The sequence below is a fragment of the Cygnus atratus genome, chromosome 5, assembly GCF_013377495.2.
Source record: "Cygnus atratus isolate AKBS03 ecotype Queensland, Australia chromosome 5, CAtr_DNAZoo_HiC_assembly, whole genome shotgun sequence".
Classification (NCBI taxonomy): domain Eukaryota; kingdom Metazoa; phylum Chordata; class Aves; order Anseriformes; family Anatidae; genus Cygnus; species Cygnus atratus.
This window is the reverse complement of record NC_066366.1, coordinates 20,125,743-20,143,319: the sequence shown is the minus strand read 5'-3', so window position 1 is coordinate 20,143,319 and position 17,577 is coordinate 20,125,743. Positions and strand designations below refer to the sequence as shown.

Below are 17,577 nucleotides of genomic sequence, written 5' to 3'. Positions count from 1 at the left end.
TGTAAGCACTCAGAGGAAGTTCCAGCAATCCACCTTATTTTGAGTTAAAATAGATGAGCGTGTCTTACACAACAGCTGAACAGTTAAAAACTCTGACATGCAGATGCCCATGTTTGCAGTCACACACACCATAGTTTGAAGACCAATGCTCTAGTGGTTTAGCTGACAGTCAGAAATTAAAGCCTACAAAACTTGGAAAATGAAAAGCAAATCATCAACACTGCAGTTTCTGCATTGTCATTATCAGAGATGTTAGCTTTCCCAAGAGGGTGCAAATCAACCACCAGTTAAACAAGCAGCAATTACCAGCTTTAGTAAGGAGCCAGAAATCATCAGTAAACTCCACGCTGCACAGAAGCTTGCAAAAATAAGTTATTCATCATTCAGTTTTAAGTATTACACTCAAGTCAGCCAGAGAAATCTGCAAGTCAAACAGCAAGACACCAACGAAATTTGGAGATAGATAAAAAAACAACACTTCCATAGAGAGACTTTTTCCCCCCTGCCTTCCAATGCTTTTAGGAAGACGAAAACAAGTTCTCTTAGCCAATAGCCAGGACCATGCTGTGAGGCATCATTCTGCTACATTTCATAAAACAAGCAGCGCTGGAGTGGACTGATACTTGGAACAAAATGCTTCAGAGAATACCCCAGCTAGAAGATGCTCATAATAGGAAACAAACGCACACTGCTGAACAGGAAACCGCAATGGCAGCAGGTATGCCTGCCTCCTTGCCTGCCTGCACTAAACCAGAGCCCTGACATGCTCACAGGGCTGGCCGTGCAGGTGGTGGTGTAATCCCACACCGATCCCAGCCTCTCCTCTCCCAGCTGTGTCCTTCGCAACCAGAGAAAGCTGACCTGTGCAACTCTACCTGGACAACACAAGCCACCTCTGCCCATTACCCAAGCACTCTAAAATATGCTTCTTCCATTTTCTGCACCAGATTCTTCCTGGACATTGCTGAATAGCTGCCATTTTTGATCCCTAGCATTGATGACATCTGCATACAGCTTGTACATCAAACAGTTAAATTCAGAATCACTTGTAAATTCTGTTAGATGAAAGGCACTCTATAGACACAAAGCAACGTTGACTCACAATATCACTTATTGTGGCTGTCTGGAAAACCAAGATATTAGTAAGAATTAATGGTGCTACAACCACCGCAGCTTTCAGATACGTTTATTTGGCTGCATACTTCCAGGTTTACCAAATTTCAGTCCATAAGTGGTATTCAATCCTGAGCTCAAGAGCAAACAAAAGTCACGTGACCAGAATTTAGGAAATGAGGACTACTGGAGTTCACTTGATTGACTTAGGTCTGAATGCATATTGTACTCGAGCCGGTTTTAGTTTGCAGACTCACACAGCGTACAGCCAGAAAGCGAAAGGCACACAGCATGCTCTACATTAAAAGAACATGAGTAGTCTGACATTTCAAGATCAAAGACGAGAGATTCTCAGTTGAGGCTTGCCTGACACACAGGCACAACAGGGTGTTTCTTAAGTACTTGCTTGTTGCACCCAATTGCGCCCAAGTGTTTTCTACTGTGTAGCATATAATGGTTAAGTATAAAATATTCATGAACATTATTAAATATTAGTTTGCTTGAATTTATGAAAGTTAAAACACTCAGCTACTATACTGAAACAAGAACTAGGAAAATTGGTCTAATTTGATAGTCTACAGAGATGGGAGGGAACAGAGGGAAGAAAATTATGTTAAAATAGAGTCAGAGACAGCCTCGTGCCTCTTGCAGAGGGAATCACCAGTTCCAAGAGGAGGGTGGGAGGGTGAAATTCTGCTCACTTCAGTCACGCAAGACATGAAATGGGCTTCAGTGGCAGTATTGCATGAGAAACAGTACCTCATTTCCTCACCTGTAACTTGATTTTCAGTCTTTAGTAAATGAGCTGTTGGATTTACAAAGTTAAGCTTAGCTTTATCTGATCAGCTGGTTGCTCAGGGGAGGCAAGAGAGGGGGAAGGGTGTGAGGAAGGAGCCTGTTTCCAGAAATTAAAAAACACTGGGGAAAGGGCTAGAATTTGGCAGGAAAAGCCATCTGCATCTTTTCACTTCAGCTTTCATCTTCATACTAAGGCCTAAGTCCAGGCAGTACAGAAAACATCTAAAAAAGCGGGAAAAAAAAGCCACCAGAGATAACAATAAAAACCCCAGGGCAGCTACCTTCTTTCATGAAGCATAAAGCAGATCAAACTCCACAAATTCACCTTCAAGCACTGTTTGCCAAAGACTTTCTTCATTAGCTTGTGGAAACAGCCCTACAACATGAAGGTACCTGGGATGCTGGTAGCAATAATCTATTTGAAGCTGGACAAACTAGATATGAAAGACTGATAAGACCCTAGGCAGCTAATCTATGGAAGTCTGAAGCACTATATGTTGGACTTCTTTAATAGTACCTTAATGCTGTGCAAGAACTTACAACTATACAAAAAATCCTGTTGCTATGGTTAGCACTTTAGCCAGTTAGTCTGGTACTTGCTCCTCCCTACATGCCTGTGACCTTAATCATCAGACTGAGATCTGCCAAGAACCAAAAAGTTCATCTCTCCCTTCTTACTCCATTTTGGTCTTTCACATGCACCACTGTAACTCAATTACTGTTTCAAGGTGCACAGTGACGTATTTTGGAGAATTTTTTGAGCACCAGCCAGAGATTGGGAATTGTGAGGGAGAGTATTGCTCTCATCTTCAGGGAAAAAGATGCAGAGATACTCAGGTTATTCTTGTTTATTATTCAGTTTTCTCCAAGATGGAAGATTACTGAATTTCTTCTGGGTGGAAGCAAACAGAAACAAAAAATTACCCATGAAAGCTCTGTTTATGGATTTTCACCATGCCACACAGCTGTTGACAACTGGCATGCTACCCAGTGGTAGCTCAAGGAGTCTCTTTCAGATCTCATGGAGTTTGTCTGTAAGGAAGCTAGGTCATAGATTGACACTGCTTTAGAAATGAACTCACCATTATATGAATCTGTAGCGGGACTTAGGAAGCTTTTCTAATGATTGACAACAAAATTCAGTTCTTCATGAACTGAAGAGTCCTATTAATGTGAAGGAAAGCTTCAGCTTGTGCCTATTTTATTTCTTTTCTTAGCAGAACATCCACTTAGAGACAAATTTGAATGTCCTTCAATTTCAAGCTGGATGCCAGTGTAATGCTGCTGTGAAGCGGGAAGGCACAGAGCAGCCATGCCTTGTGTTGGCCATGGCTGTCTGTAGCTGCCAAGAGAGAGGGGAGCATTTGCAAACCAAGCTTTGGAGACAGCAGTGAGATTCTCTGAGATCCCAGGAAGTATCCAGCAACAAGGGGAGTTCAAAGTTAGACAGGCTATTCAGGAAACTGCAAAGAACCTGACACAGAAGCTCTCCAGGCTCCAGAGGAGAGAAATCTGATTTTTAGTTCCCTGGGTGAAAGGGTTGCAGGCATTCACCTGCTTCCATATACTGTCCAGATAACTTTAAAAAAAAAGACAAAAGTAAAATAACACCTCTTGCTTTCAGACCACCACCTAGATTCTGTCCTCAGCCTCTAGGCATGGCCAGGAGAAAAAATACTGAGGTTTAAGGAAACAAATCCAAAATTGCCATAGGATCCCAACTGTACTTGCAGTGAGCAGCTTTGCTTCTTCTAATCATTAAAAGGATTAACCTCCTTTCTTGTATGTTTAATTAATCTACATAGTCCTGCATGCATATCAATTAACACTTCTCTCCAGCTCCCCAGCACTCCTGTCTCGCATTCTGCAAGGCGAAAATCAGGTTAAGATTTTTATTTCACATCATCCTCTGACCTAAAACTACATTTTAGGCTGAAACGTTAGCCAGCCGTTGCGCCCTGCAACGCACGCAGCGACAATACAGCTTCCAAAGAGATTAACGTGCTGTGAAGAGCAGGCATGCCATCGCGGTAGGACCTGAAATTTAAAAGGCTATTGCCAGTGAATTAGTTCACTCAAGGATATTCAGATTAAGCCTCCAATTAGCAGCCGTAAACATGCGCAGTGCGCCGATGTATCAATAAAGGCTGCTTCAGTTTGGAAGGACCGCCCGCCCCTCGGCTGCCGAGCCCTGGCTGCCGGCCAGCGAGATGATGGCTTAATGACAGTGCTACGTGCGGAGCGTGAGGCTATCGGCAATCAAACGCAAACTTTACTCCAGAGTGCACTTCACGGAGAAGCTGCGGAGGGAAGAGGAAAAAACCCACGCTCACGGCACGCACCATCGAGAAGGCGCTTCTCTTTTCTCCTTCCTGCTGACCCCGCAGCGCGTCCGTACGCTCACGGCGCCATATCTGTGCTTTAAAAACACCCTGTGTGGTTGCACTTGAGGATCATTTATGCCTGTGCTTGAAGGTCTTTCATCACCCAGAAAACCACTTTGCTCCCCTTTCTCCCCCGGGAGGCAAACACGGACTACCAGCGCTAGTGAGAAAGCACCCCGCACATCCGATGCAGATGGAGAAAGCATCCTCTGTAACGGGCCCCCGGGGACAGGGGACAATCCCCACCCACGCAGAAAGGGGAATCGTCACCGCGGGCTCATTAAGGAAATCTGGAAGGATGTCCCTGGATGTTCAGGCTCTCAGTGGGGAATAAATGCAAGGTAACCAGCAAATACATTCTCTGCAGGGTATTAACACCTCATTGGTAGGAAGTTCATAGCTCCTTAAATTTTCTCTCCTTTCATCTGTTGTCAGCATTGAAGACCTTTTCAATTCTGCTAGGAATCACCCAGCAGATTCCACCGCATTTTTTCCTGAAACTTTTAAAGACTTCTGTGTATTTTGAGGCTCTTCCAGGTGCACTGAGGCCACGAAAGATGGCCACCACACAGGCAAGCCTACATCTTGATGCTATTAGGGCTGCCTGAGCTGTCCAAAGTCCTTTTTTTTTTTTCCATCACTATTCATTTACTTTTAAACCTGCAGGCCCAGGGCAAGTGAACAATGCTGCCCACAAGGCTTTATCTGTCAACACGTGGTAGGTGGCACCCACAGTGCTTTCTGCGAGCGTCACGCCCCAGAGAATTGCCAGCGGGCAGAGGTGGCTGTGAGCCACCACCACTTTCAGGGGGACCTCGCTGGAAAGAGATGTTCTCCTTTGCCCTTTTCCCAGCAGTACACGTCCCTCCCTGCTGCCAGGGAGGGAGGTAGGGTCCAGACCAGCACCATTGCACCAGACAGGTACCCCAAACGTGCCTCAAGGGTCCTCCCAAAGTTGTCTGGGTTTCTGAAGCTGCTGAGACATTCCCACAGTACATGAACAGAGAGATGAATGGTTCTCGAACATTTGTTTTTATGGCAGTATCACTGAATTAAGACTAATTGATGAAACTTGTTGTCTCCTATATTAACTTCACAGTGAAGCTGTCTCACTCGCCCTCCTCCCATCTCCTGCTCAACCCCCGGAACCTTCCTGGAGGACATTGCCGAGCTAGCAGTACACTTATCCCTGCACAGGATTTTGTGGAAATGAATATGGGTAAAATTTATTAAAGTTACCTATAATAAATTACCATCAGAAATAATTTATGTTGTGCTTAAACAACATGTGTAGTCTTTACTTCCCCATAAAGTTGTGGGGCCGTGACTGCACTTGTACCTTGCAACAGCACAATCTATCGAGTGTGGGTGCAATTAAAGGGGATGAATGCATACATAATGACACAGCACTTTCCCCATGGAAAGGGAAAGAAGTCGTTTAAATTCAAGGCCATTTTGTAGTGATATAGCTACATACCTGTTCTAAGGTTAGGCAATAAAAACCATTAGTAAATACAGTTCAAGTGTTGTAGTGCCTGCCCTCCCCATCCACACAGTTGCTACTTGTATCAGCAAAACGTGTCAACACAAACAGCAAAACTGAGCAAAGAAAACAAATACACACGATGATGCACACAGCAAATCGCACTCCATCTTTACATTTGCAAACCCTCACAGTTGCACATCTTAAAGCTGTTGCCAAAAGCCCTTGACCCCTAGACGAGGAAGCCTGGCCCTAAACACAGCTGCCAGGCATCGTCAGAGCCCAGGTTTGAGCTCAGGCTGACAAATTCCCACTTTTTTCCACTGGTCAGAGCTCTCCCACGGATTTATGCTGCCACCACCTGACAGAAGCGCCCAACCCCACAGGCCAGCTGTGCGGCAGCGGCTGCCACCCACTGTGACCTGCTGGCCAGGGCAGTGGCCCCGTGCAGGGACACAGCAGCCATGGGCCGCTGTATTCCTCCCCTGCTCCATTCACTCTACTCCCTACTGTCCCTCTGCAGCCTTGCCCAGCAATTCCCACTGCAACAGCCCTTGAGAGGCTTCTCAAGACAGAAATTGGGGCTGGGTCCCAAAGTAATGATGGTCTTCAGCAAGAAAGGTGGTTTTCACAGGAAGCACAGCAATGGCTGAGGAGGGAGGTGGTCAGTCTGGTGTGAGCTCAGGATGTTTCCTGAGGATGCAGAAAGCCTGGAGAGGTCTTTCTGGCTCTGTTCCCTCCTTTTTCCTCTTCCTTTCTGGCAGCCAGCACAACGGGAGCGGTACGTACTCAGAGCTACCGCAGGGGCAACTCTGCAACGATGTGGCTGGTTGGGCAGCCAGGGCAAGCAGCCCTCCTCCCCATCCCTCCTGTTTGCCAGGATGGATGCAAGAGGTGGCAGAATGGGCAGGGTGGGTAGGAAGCCCTCTGGTGAGGCGGTCAGCTGGCTTTGCTGGAGCTGTGGGGTACAAGTGCTCCTCTGTGATAGGAAGAGCAGAGGGGGAAGGAGATACAGAGTCAGAGATGGAGGGGTACACATCGGCATCATTAGGTGTGGGGGTGCAGTAGGCACTGGGTCTACCTATAGCTCTGGTCACCATCAGCACAACTGGTGCTTTTCCTAATCACAGCCAAGGCATCGCACTAATATAGCTCACCATTAGCAGCAATTCCTTCTACAGATGGTAAGCAGTGAAACAGGCTTTTAACTGAGCCCCAGCAAAAACCCATGTGGAAACTAAGAAAAAAATATATATTTCTTTCAGTTGCAGTCATCTTAGTTAAGTGTAAAAAAAAACAAAAAAAAAAGACAGGTCAACATTTTTGTTTCACCCAGAAATTATCACTGTCAGGTAGGCACTGAGCCTTCAGATCACCAGCTAGATGCCAAGTTGTGCATTTAGGAATATAACAGCAAGACACACAACCCCGACACTTCAGCCTTTGACCACTATCATATGCTGAATTATAATAAATTTGGCAATGAGAACTGGCATTTGCAAATCCTCTCACTGCTCCTCTGTGAAGAGGAAGTCTGTAAAATACTTAACCAGGCAGTGACCCTTCCTGTTGGCCGGCCTCAGAGACACGATGCACATGTTGCACAGACAGAGGAAGGCAGAGTACACGTTCATTTAGGGAAACGGAAGCATTGGTGAATACTGTAAAGAACAGAATTATCAATACATCTTGAGGGACCCTATTCTGTTTATGCACAGCTAGTTGTATACCATGATTTACATGCCTCAACGGCAGGACGTGCTACAGCATTTACAGTGAAGCTCCTCCCTTTTCTGCCTCCAAACTACTTCTACCAGACTCCTGATGGGAAATCAGAAGGGAAAGGTGCAGTTACACTTTATATAGTCCAGCAGCAAACACAACGTCCTAAGACTTAACCTCAGAATAGTCAAGATGAGGACTAAGACTTATTTAAAAAATGAAGAAAAAGCCCACTCCTACCAAATTCCCCTAGTTCTGCATGTTCTCCCTCCCTGAAGCCTATGGCAGTCAGCAGGCCCCATGCCAGCACCCACTGCCTGACACTGCCTTGCAGCCCAACACCATTTCCCTGTATGCATTACTGCAATAACTGCTTCTCTTACTGGCATAAGGCAGGTTTGCCACGAGATAGTCAATTGCAAAGGTCAGAAACAAATCGTAACTGGCATCTATAACATGAACAGTGCTAGTACTAGACCTTTTATCAAAAAGGGTTCTTTGCTCCCTTCCAAGACACCGTATAAGTAAAAGATGTTCCACATTGCAAATCTAAAACAAAACACAGACGAAAACCTTAGGGCAGCACAAGAGATCACTGCAACTTTTCCTGAAGTATTCTAAACATTCTAGTACAGTCCAAGCCAAGTGCCAAAGGATGTACTTCAGACCCATTGATTTCAAAGAGTCTTTCAAAAAAAAAGTACTTAAGTGAGTTCCTGAAGCAGAGCCAAAGCTTTAAAAACATTTGTCTTATCAAATTGTATAAAAAAATGACAGTGCAAGAAATAAGGTCTATGCAAAGATTAATTATTAGTATGACTTAGACATGAAAAATGTAAACGTTTCTTGTTTGGACAGTCAGATCCAACAAGAAAGCAAAGAAAGACAACTCTGACCAAAGGATTCATATTAACTAGATACATATTAGACTCAAAATAATGATAAAAAGAGTTATCTTTTTGCTACAAAGTAGGTTGCAATTCCCTGGTGTTTGCCAGAAGTTGTGGTTACCCTGCCCTTTCCAGCTTAGAAAGCTTTGGACAAACTGTTTCCAGTCTGTGCAGATAGCCTGCTATACTCTACTCCTCTAATTTACACTGTTCATTTCAGACTGGGTGGCTAGTGGCATGAACATTCACTAAGCCTTCACAGAACCATTATGTTCAGTAAAATCTCTTGCACTGTTTCATTTGTGCGAAATCAGAGCAACAAGCAGCTTGTTCAATGAAGTGCTTTCCATTAAGTGCTTTTCATGGTGGCACTAAGTTTCTTTGTCTATGTTATCTTGCCAAAGCACAATGACAAGAGAAAAAACAACTGCAGAGAAAAGCTCTACTGTCAGAGAGGCAGGAGATGCATGTATGAGTGGGCGATGGAGGGGAAATGGGGCGTAGAGCTCTGTCCAGATCACAGCAGGAGCAGTAGGGAACTGCACGCCTGTGAATAGTTAAGCAGTAGGAGACAGTCTATTTGGCAGGAGCCTCCATCATTTTTCTTCCTCCACCTCACTGTCTGAACAGCCAGAGAGACCTTCCTGCTTCTCTGACCAACTCCCTGTCATCTCTTTTCAGAGCAATGAAAGGTCTAAAACAAATTGCTGTGTAATATCATGTGTAAATCAAAACCTTTTGTCAAGCCACCCCATGTTCTGTGCTAACACAGCAGTTATTTATCATCCCGAGCCCACCAAGGGGGCCATCAGCTGCCCTCAGCACAGATACCAAGAACAGTTCTTGAAACACCTCTAGCCTAGAGCTCCTCTACTAATCCAATAAAACCTTTCCAGAAGCTGAGACTCTCGTGTTGCTGGCAGCCTTCTGACAACATTGTTTCAGTCTTCAGCTTTGTGAGAGAAGGATTACAGTCATGATAAATCCAACCCAAGGCTCCAAATTCCCTCAAGCTGTTATGCACATAGATAGGCTCCTTCTCCCTAAGTCTAAAACCAACAACACTTACCCACTGGCTTCCCTTCCTGACCTCCTAATTCTCACAAGCCACCCACCGCAAAATGGATAAGCACTATGTGGCCTGCTGATGCCAAAGGACAAGTTGCCATTGACCTATTTCACAATGGGAAAAGGCAATCCAGTTGAAACAGAAGCAGGAAAATATAAAACTTTTTTAAAAGTGAGTACCAAAAAAAAAAAGTACTTTGACTTCATAAGAATCATCTTGAAACACTTGGTAAAAGTATTGATCTTTTCCAAGCGTGTCCAGTCTGCTCAGCAAACATCGAGATTTCATCTGATTAAAAATGCCTTTATATTTGGGTCATTGTGATTTTATCTTCTTCCTCTGCCCCACCCCTTCCACATACAGAAAGGAACTGCTGAGGGAGTTGCTGAACCCCACCACCAGCACCACCACTGCAGGAAAAAAGTCTGTCTGGAAAGACAAAATGGTGCAGTGGAGGAGACAAGGGAAGGAGAAGAGACTTCCAGGGATTAAGTCAAGAATTGCTTGGGATAAGGCTGTATTACTTCAAGCCCTTTTCCAGTTAAGTCTGGAAGTCAAAGAGCCAAGTGTTTACTGTGTAATCAAGTAAAAACACTGGGTTAACAAAGACAGCTTGAGTTCTTAATGGAAAGGAACAAGTTCAATTTTATTGTGCATATGTTGTCCTGCATCAGTGTTACGAGCATCAATGCATCTTCATTTAAGCATGTACTGTTATTAGCACTGAGCTGTAATGAACTCAATTATTCATTAATAACCACCTTGGAAAAAGGCTGTGTACAGATTCTAGTAGCAGGGACCTGCTCCCCTCCTTCCCAAAGTGCAAGCTCAGCCTGCTTGGTGAGGCAAAGACGGGGGACACTGAACTCTGAATCTTGCAGCTTTCCCCAGCAGCTCTCCCAAGGACACTTTGCCTTGCAATGCCGCACACACCCCTAGGAGTCCAAAGGACAAACACGCCATGTACCAGGAGGCACTAATGCCACCTGCGTCACCCAGCTGTGCGGGGAGGAACAGGGTAAGGTTTACATCGACATGCAATGAGCCCTCATACAAAAACAAACCAAGAGGCACCTATTTACTTAGGGCTTGCAATAGGGATGTTGGCAGGCATGCCAGTACAGCTCCCGCAGCAAGTCTCCAGCTTTACAAGCTGACATAGTGGCACTGGGATGGACTGGTACCAGTGCAGTTATCGCAGTGGATGGGAAGGTGCTGAGGAAGATGTCCTACAGGTATGGGATGGACTGTGGAAAACCTCACTGCTTTGCCATCATTACATAGTTCAGGAGTCCAATTAAGACCCATCAAACACTGCATGACTGCAAAGCTACAGACAACAGTAAAAAAGTCAAGCAACCTGCCCTGACACTATAAACGTGCACAAACTAAGGATAAACAGACTGCTTTGCACTCTACACTGTCTAGCCCACACTTATCTTCCTGTTCTTACAGGATTAGCCATCTTCTGCCCTCCTCTGCAACTGTGACTATGAAGCACACAAGCATGCTCCTCGAGGAAGGCTGCTGGATGGTTAACAGTGCTCTTCTCCACAAGAGGAGGACAGGAGGACCAACGGCAGCCACCCAGCTGGCAAAGCCTCTGGTGCAACATGCACTGACAATGGTGAGATTTTTCCCAAAATGTTTTTTTTTTTTTTTTTTTTTTTTTTTAAAACAGTCACCAAACCTAAGATCCTTCTAAGCCACTTCACTTGAGTATGAGCTCACATACCACCCCACAGAGGCCACCCATGCTCCTGAGCTTGCTTGTGGGCATGTGCATCACTGACTGTAAAATATTGACCCGTTTTGCCAATACCCTGTCCCTGCTGAGTAAAGAAGCAATCTGAAAGATTCTCTGTATAACTATTACCAGAAAGAAAAAGCATCTTTTGAAAGTTTTAAGAAGTCATTGAGAATAATTTGATGACGAACAAAAACAAGAGCTAATATACCCAGGTTTATACTCATTTATTGCTCTGACTGTCAAGTAAAAATTATACATTCCTGTGTATAATTAACCAGGCTAACTAATCTTGCTTGACAAACACAGATATAAACATCAGTTTTGACACAGGGCCAAAGCAACCACTCCAGGATCCCTGCCAATGCTGAATTCCTCAGTCTGATATCATAAAACGACTTGTCTGTTGTATTTACAGTTCCAGTGGCTCTGGACTCTGCCGGCAGCCGGCCAGAAGAACAGATTTGAACTTACCCATTATGCCAGAACATGTGCATTTGATTAGAAAAAAGAAAGAAAAATTATGCATATTTCTTCTGGATGGTGGTATTCATCAGACATCCCATTGTAAACTAATTGCAAGGCATGCTGCTACGCGAGTACCAAAAATCCTTTGTGAAGTATAATGAACTAGTACATTTCTATAAGCAGCACTGCTCTTCAGCTCTGCTATCCTGCTCCTTACATCCACACCTCAAGTCAGAAAAAGCAGTGTGTTTCACATTATTTTAATTGCAATGGACAGAATTTGAATTCTGAAGAGTATAGAGAATAGAAGCTTTCTTCTTTCATACATATAACAACAATATTTTACCTCATTACCTGAGTTATGAGGGATGTGGTAAAAGCCACTCAAGCCCAGCCTGTGACATTTCATGTTTCTTAAATCCTCAGGAACAGAAATCTTGGTAAAAACCTGCTAGGCAGGCCATGTGTTAAAACCTGCCAAAGAACGCCCCATCTCATGGCAGGCAAAAGGAGCCACCCCATTTTTCAGCTGTCACTCGCAAGCCACCAAGTGCCACCACCACAAAGTGCCAGCTTCTCCTGTGACATTTAGCAAGCCCATCAGTGTGCTGGTGAACAGGAAAGCGTCACAACTACAAGTGGAAGATGTGAAAAGTGTCCCAGAAAAAGTGAAAGGCCCACATGAAGATTTTGAAGCATGCATTTCAAAAGAGTTCACATCCCACAGGGACTTCTAAGCAAATGAATCACATATTGGAAACATATTTTTTAAACTTCAGGCCATATACTTGATACTGAACAGGAGCAGTTGGATTCTGAGCTAATAACATCAGTCACAGGCTTTCCTCAGAAAAGATCAGCTCCTGGAAAATAAGGCAAGGAGCCTTAATCCCATTTCTAGCCAGCAGGACTCATCAGCACCCAGCACATGCAAGGTGAGCTCGAGGTCTCCAGAGGCAGCCCTTATGTGGATTTCAAGCCATGACAGCACCTGAGAGGGTACCAGTGACACGCAGCGGGACAGGCCGCAGTCAGGACCAGAGTGCAGAGTCCAGGCCGAGTGCTGCCACGCCGGTTCGAAGTCCCCTCCACCCCTCATTGCAGGCACCAGCGCTTCCAGTGCTGACAGGGACCAGGCTGTCACACGGCCTCTTTTCTGGAATATTTTCCCACCTCTCCCATTTTTAAATGTTGCTGCTTTCAATTATACGTTTATAATACAGGGATTATTCTCCAGGGCAGACATCTTACCTCCTACAAAACTTTATAACTGCCCTCCCCTGAAAGTTTTACAAGATGTGGCAGGCCCCTGTGCCACCTCTGCACCTGAGCAGCACCCAAGTGGGCCCAAGCTTGACTCAATCAGGGCCATCTCCACCGCCCCAAAAGCCCCTGCAGAGCCCAGCTAGCACCGAGAAGGGACTCTGGGAGAAGGGACTTTGGGACAGGAGGAGCTCCAGCTCATGGTGCTTCATGGACAGCCCCTGGGGGCACTCCAGGTGACTGGCCTGGCAGGGCAAGCTGCAGCCTTGCTTCCCAGCCCCTCCACTAAGCACCAGAGCTCCTGCAGCATGGAGACAGGTCCCCAGGACCAGGTTGACCTCCTCCTCAGGTCAGAGCATCCCTCTGTATGAGGATGTGAATCCTCTTGCACCAAGAAGGCTGAACCCTGGTCAACTATGCCTTGGTGAGGTCCTCATCCATTTATCTTCTGTAAGTGGGCAACCCTTGTGTTATTTTACTAGTAAACAGAAACTCTAGGAAAATGCAGAAGCCAACAGGCACTATGTTGGGTCTGCAACAGAGTAGCACTCTGGAAGGACGTTGTCTGGTTATTTTTATCTTTTAACTGTGTCAGCTAATATTTTTAAATATGGCTTGTTCCAAAGATAAATTTGGATCACTGCTCTGCAAAGATGAAAGGTTACATTTCATTACCAGCCCTCAAATACCAACCAACAGCTCTTAAGTGTATCCGGCGCTGTTGTAAAAACATATCTTCCACCCATTCTCTTTGACGCAATCTTAACTTTCTTGTAATGGTGTTGAAAGTCATATGGAAATGGCAAAGTTCTAACTGACTGATTTCTCATATGCAGCTGCAAGGAAAGCTTCCTTTAGTGTACAGAAGTCTTTCTTGTCTCCTTTTGTTTTTTTCTGTAGCTTCCAAAAAAAAAAAAAGCATGAAGCACATTACACTAAGCAGACAATAAGTTCACACAAGTTCATTTGCTAAGCAAACCTCTCCCCCTCTTCCAGTATTTAGGCTGAAAATTAAAGACATACTTTTGTTTTAAAAAGGCTCACACTTTCAACATACCGCTCTGGACACTTAGTCCCATCTGTCTAATACCCACACATCCCAAACCAATAAATTATAATAGCACATGTCCATCTACACAGTGCTGATCCAGTGGCTCAGAAACAACTCCCTTTGCCAAACACGTGGCAGTATTTTGGGCATCCAATTCTGCTTCTAGTCTAATCGTTAAAGTAAAAGAAAAATACATTGAATTTAAAACTGATTTTTATTTTATTTTTTGCATATGCACTCACAACTCTTCAAAAGATAAGCAACATAGGCTGGTTTAATGGCAGAAGGGAAGTGTCCATGGGTGACGTGGGAGCCTGCATGCACTGCAGTAGTCATTTGGTTAGTCACAGGAAAAATCTTCCTGCTGAAGGTGTCCCACATGCCAGCTACAGATGACAGCTACTACTCCCATATCCATGGCATTTATTATTATTATTATAATAAAGGGATTGGTTACTATTAATTTCAGATGGAAATTCCTCTGCACGCAGCTTTACAAATTATATTGAGTCCCTTTCAATCCTGGAGTGTAGTACAGCATTACCATTTGTTTGGTGTCTGACACCCTTCCCAGGGAAAGAACGAGGGCCAAAAAACTCACTTTACAGCAAGTAACTTCGTACCTATTTATAAAACAAGCTCTGTCCTGCATTATTACTATTGGTACAAAAATGACTGCAAGAACGCAACTCAGTTTTAAAGTCACCTCTACGATCCAAATTCACTCCCCAAAAGACCCTTCTCCCCAGCCAATGCCAACAGCCCTCATGCACACGGTTGAGTTTTTCCCCCAAACACCTTACAAAACAGCACTGCACTTTCAGCAGTGCTCAGGCACACAGAAAAACAAACTAGGATGTTCTTACAGGCATGCCAGAGACGACTGGTTATTTATACCTCCCTACACCAAACAGGCGCCTTCCACAACTAAGTCAACTTCAGTCTGCTTCCATTTAAAATGAAATCTACTCAAGTTCTAACTGAATTGATCAGTACTTCAGTGGGGCTAAGCAGTGGATCAATGCTCCAGCTTTATTCTCATCACTGCATGCAGGTGTGCAGGGGCGGAGAGGTGCATGCACATGCACAGGTCTTAAGGTGTTCCCAAGCAATTGGTAAGCATACTGTTTTTTTTATTATTTTCTGTTAAAAAAATAATATATATATATTAAAAAAAAACAAAACACAAACACAGCACCTGTCACATATCCCTGTAGTTCAGTGCAAGTTAGGACGAAAAGAAATGCCTAACTTTTCACTTTTGTCATGTTTCTTTGTTGGTTTGCTTTTTTAAAGTTTCATCATTACTATTTCTCACACATCTCAAAAAGATGTGAATGTTTTGGAAGTATGCTGTCTATTACAGACTAGAAGTCAGAAGAAAAAAGAAATGGGGACATTTTCAGCATTCAGGACAATGAAACAAAGTTGGTTCCAAGCCAGTCCATTTTGCCACTGCAAGACGAGGTACGAAAAATAAAGTTAGCCCAAACTAAAGTAGCTACATGGCAATGGCAATGAAATTTTATTGGGAAAGACACCTATGATGGCAATATACATGTGCCCTCTCCACTCCTGAGCAAGAAAGCCTACAAGAAAAATAACTCTTCCCTTCCAAAAGGAAAGTTTGCCGCGCTCAAACAGAGCATCCCTTATTTTGTGCCACATCTCCGATGCTGCAAGGACAGCCTCTTCAGCTGCAGGGCACTGGCAGGAGGCAGAACACAGAAACTAGTTCGGAAAACACCACCGCATGGGCGCCAGCAGCCAAGCGAGGCGATGCCAGCCGCGTACGTGCACACAGAGGGGTAGGGAGCTCTCCCGCCCACCTCAAACAGCCCTCCAAGGAAGGGAAAGCCATGGTCAAGGCCAGGCCTTTTCTGCCGCGGTGCTCCCAGCCCCGGCGGTGCCGGCTGCCCGCAGCTGGGAAGCACCCGGGGTGCCGCCGGCAGCCGCCCCGCTCCATGGTGATGCCCGGCGGCACATGGGGGCACAGGGGTCGGCCTGACCGTGGTCGGCAACGACACGTGAACCGCAGCGGAAGGCGAGGGGGCTCCTATCCGTTTCCCGGTCCCCGGGCACGGAGCGGCGCGGCTTGCCCGAGACGGGCACGGAAAGTTTGTGCGGCCGCGGGGCTCCGCTGCCCCTTACCTTGGAGCGCTCCTTCACGTAGTACTTGCCGAGCCGGCTCCCGCAGTACATCACCAGGCGGTCTATGAGCGTGAGGAGGAAGTTGATGGCCTCGCAGCCCTCCTCCGTGCCCCCGATCCACTTGATTTGGTCGCCGCGGAGGTGCCGCTTGGCGACGCCGCGGCTGGGGCCGGCCAGTTGCCCATCGGCCAGCTCCCCGTCGCGGTGCATCCGCTTCACCCGCTCCAGCACGCAGTCCCCCACCACCTCCCCCAGGAAGTTGTCCAGGTAGCAGAAGCCGATGTCGTGCAGGCAGGGCACGACGTACTCCAGGGCGATCCTCTCCAGGTCCAGCCGCATGATGTGCCCCAGCGGCATGGCGCGGCGGGGACGCCTCGGGAGGCGACGCCCGCCGGCGCCAGGCCGAGCTCAGCGGGGGCTCTGCCGCCGCTCGGGGCCGGGTCAGACCGGGACAAAACTTCCCTGGCGGCCGCCCGGGCTGCGCTCAGCTCCGCGGCCGGGCACCGCGGGGACAGCGGCGCCGACGGAGCCCCGCGCTGCTGCTACTGCTGCAGCTGCCGCCGCCGTGCGAGCAGCCTGCTCTACTGGGGAGCCGTGCGGGAGCAGCGGCGGGCGGCAGCCCCCGCCCGCTTTAAGGAGCGGGGCGGCAGATGGCCCCGCGCTGATTAATACGCCTGCTACGTGCGGGATGTGTGCTCGCCCGCCCGCCGCCCGCCCGCTCCCGCGGCGCCGCCGCCGCACGTGGGTGGAGCCCGCCCGGCGCGCCGCGCCGCGCCCGCGCCACGCCCCCTGCCGCCTGGGCAGCCAATCGGTTGCCAGGGGGGCGGGGCCAGCCCGCGGGGACCGAGCGGCGGGGCTTGCCACACGTGCGCGCGGGGGGCGGGGCCTGACAGACGTAGGCCCCGCCCACCTGCTGGGTGGGCGTGGCTATTGCCATTGAGGAATTCCGCCGGGGACCCTGGTGCGGGGCGGGGGCTGCGGGCGGTGGGGGGCTGCCGGGGTGACATCTGGCCGTGGTGGGAACATCGCTGCTGTGCGGCTGTGTTCATGCGTTTGTACCCTGTAGAACCCCCGGTGTGACAAAATTCACGTCTCCTTCTTGGCTGCTTTGCCCCTTAAGTTCTTTGACCACACGCATAGAATTGCAGCATCATTAAGGTTGGAAAAGCCCTCCAAGATCATCTGGTCCAACCATCCCCCTGCCACCAATGTCACCCACTAAACCATGTCCCCAAGCACCATGTTCAGCCTTTCCTTGAACACCCCCAGGGACGGTGACTCCACCTCCTCCCTGGGCAACCCGTCCCAATGCCTGAGTGCTCTTTCTGAGAAGAAATGTCTCCTCATTTCCAGCCTGAACCTCCCCTGGCACAACTTCAGGCCATTCCCTCTAGTCCTGTCGCTAGTTGTCTGCGAGAAGAGGCCGAACCCCAGCTCC

At 47.1% G+C, this 17,577-nt stretch overlaps 1 protein-coding gene across 1 annotated transcript in view; it reads right to left on the bottom strand.

Annotated features, from left to right (window-relative positions):
* Window positions 1-16,882, bottom strand: part of EGLN3 (egl-9 family hypoxia inducible factor 3) — a 28,669-nt gene extending 11,787 nt beyond the window's left edge. The window contains exon 1 of the mRNA XM_035552301.2: window positions 16,140-16,882. Coding sequence (XP_035408194.1) covers window positions 16,140-16,496 — 357 coding nt within the window. The 5' untranslated portion in view covers window positions 16,497-16,882. The remainder of the gene's footprint in view (window positions 1-16,139) is intronic.
* Between the last annotated feature and the right edge of the window lie 695 nt (window positions 16,883-17,577).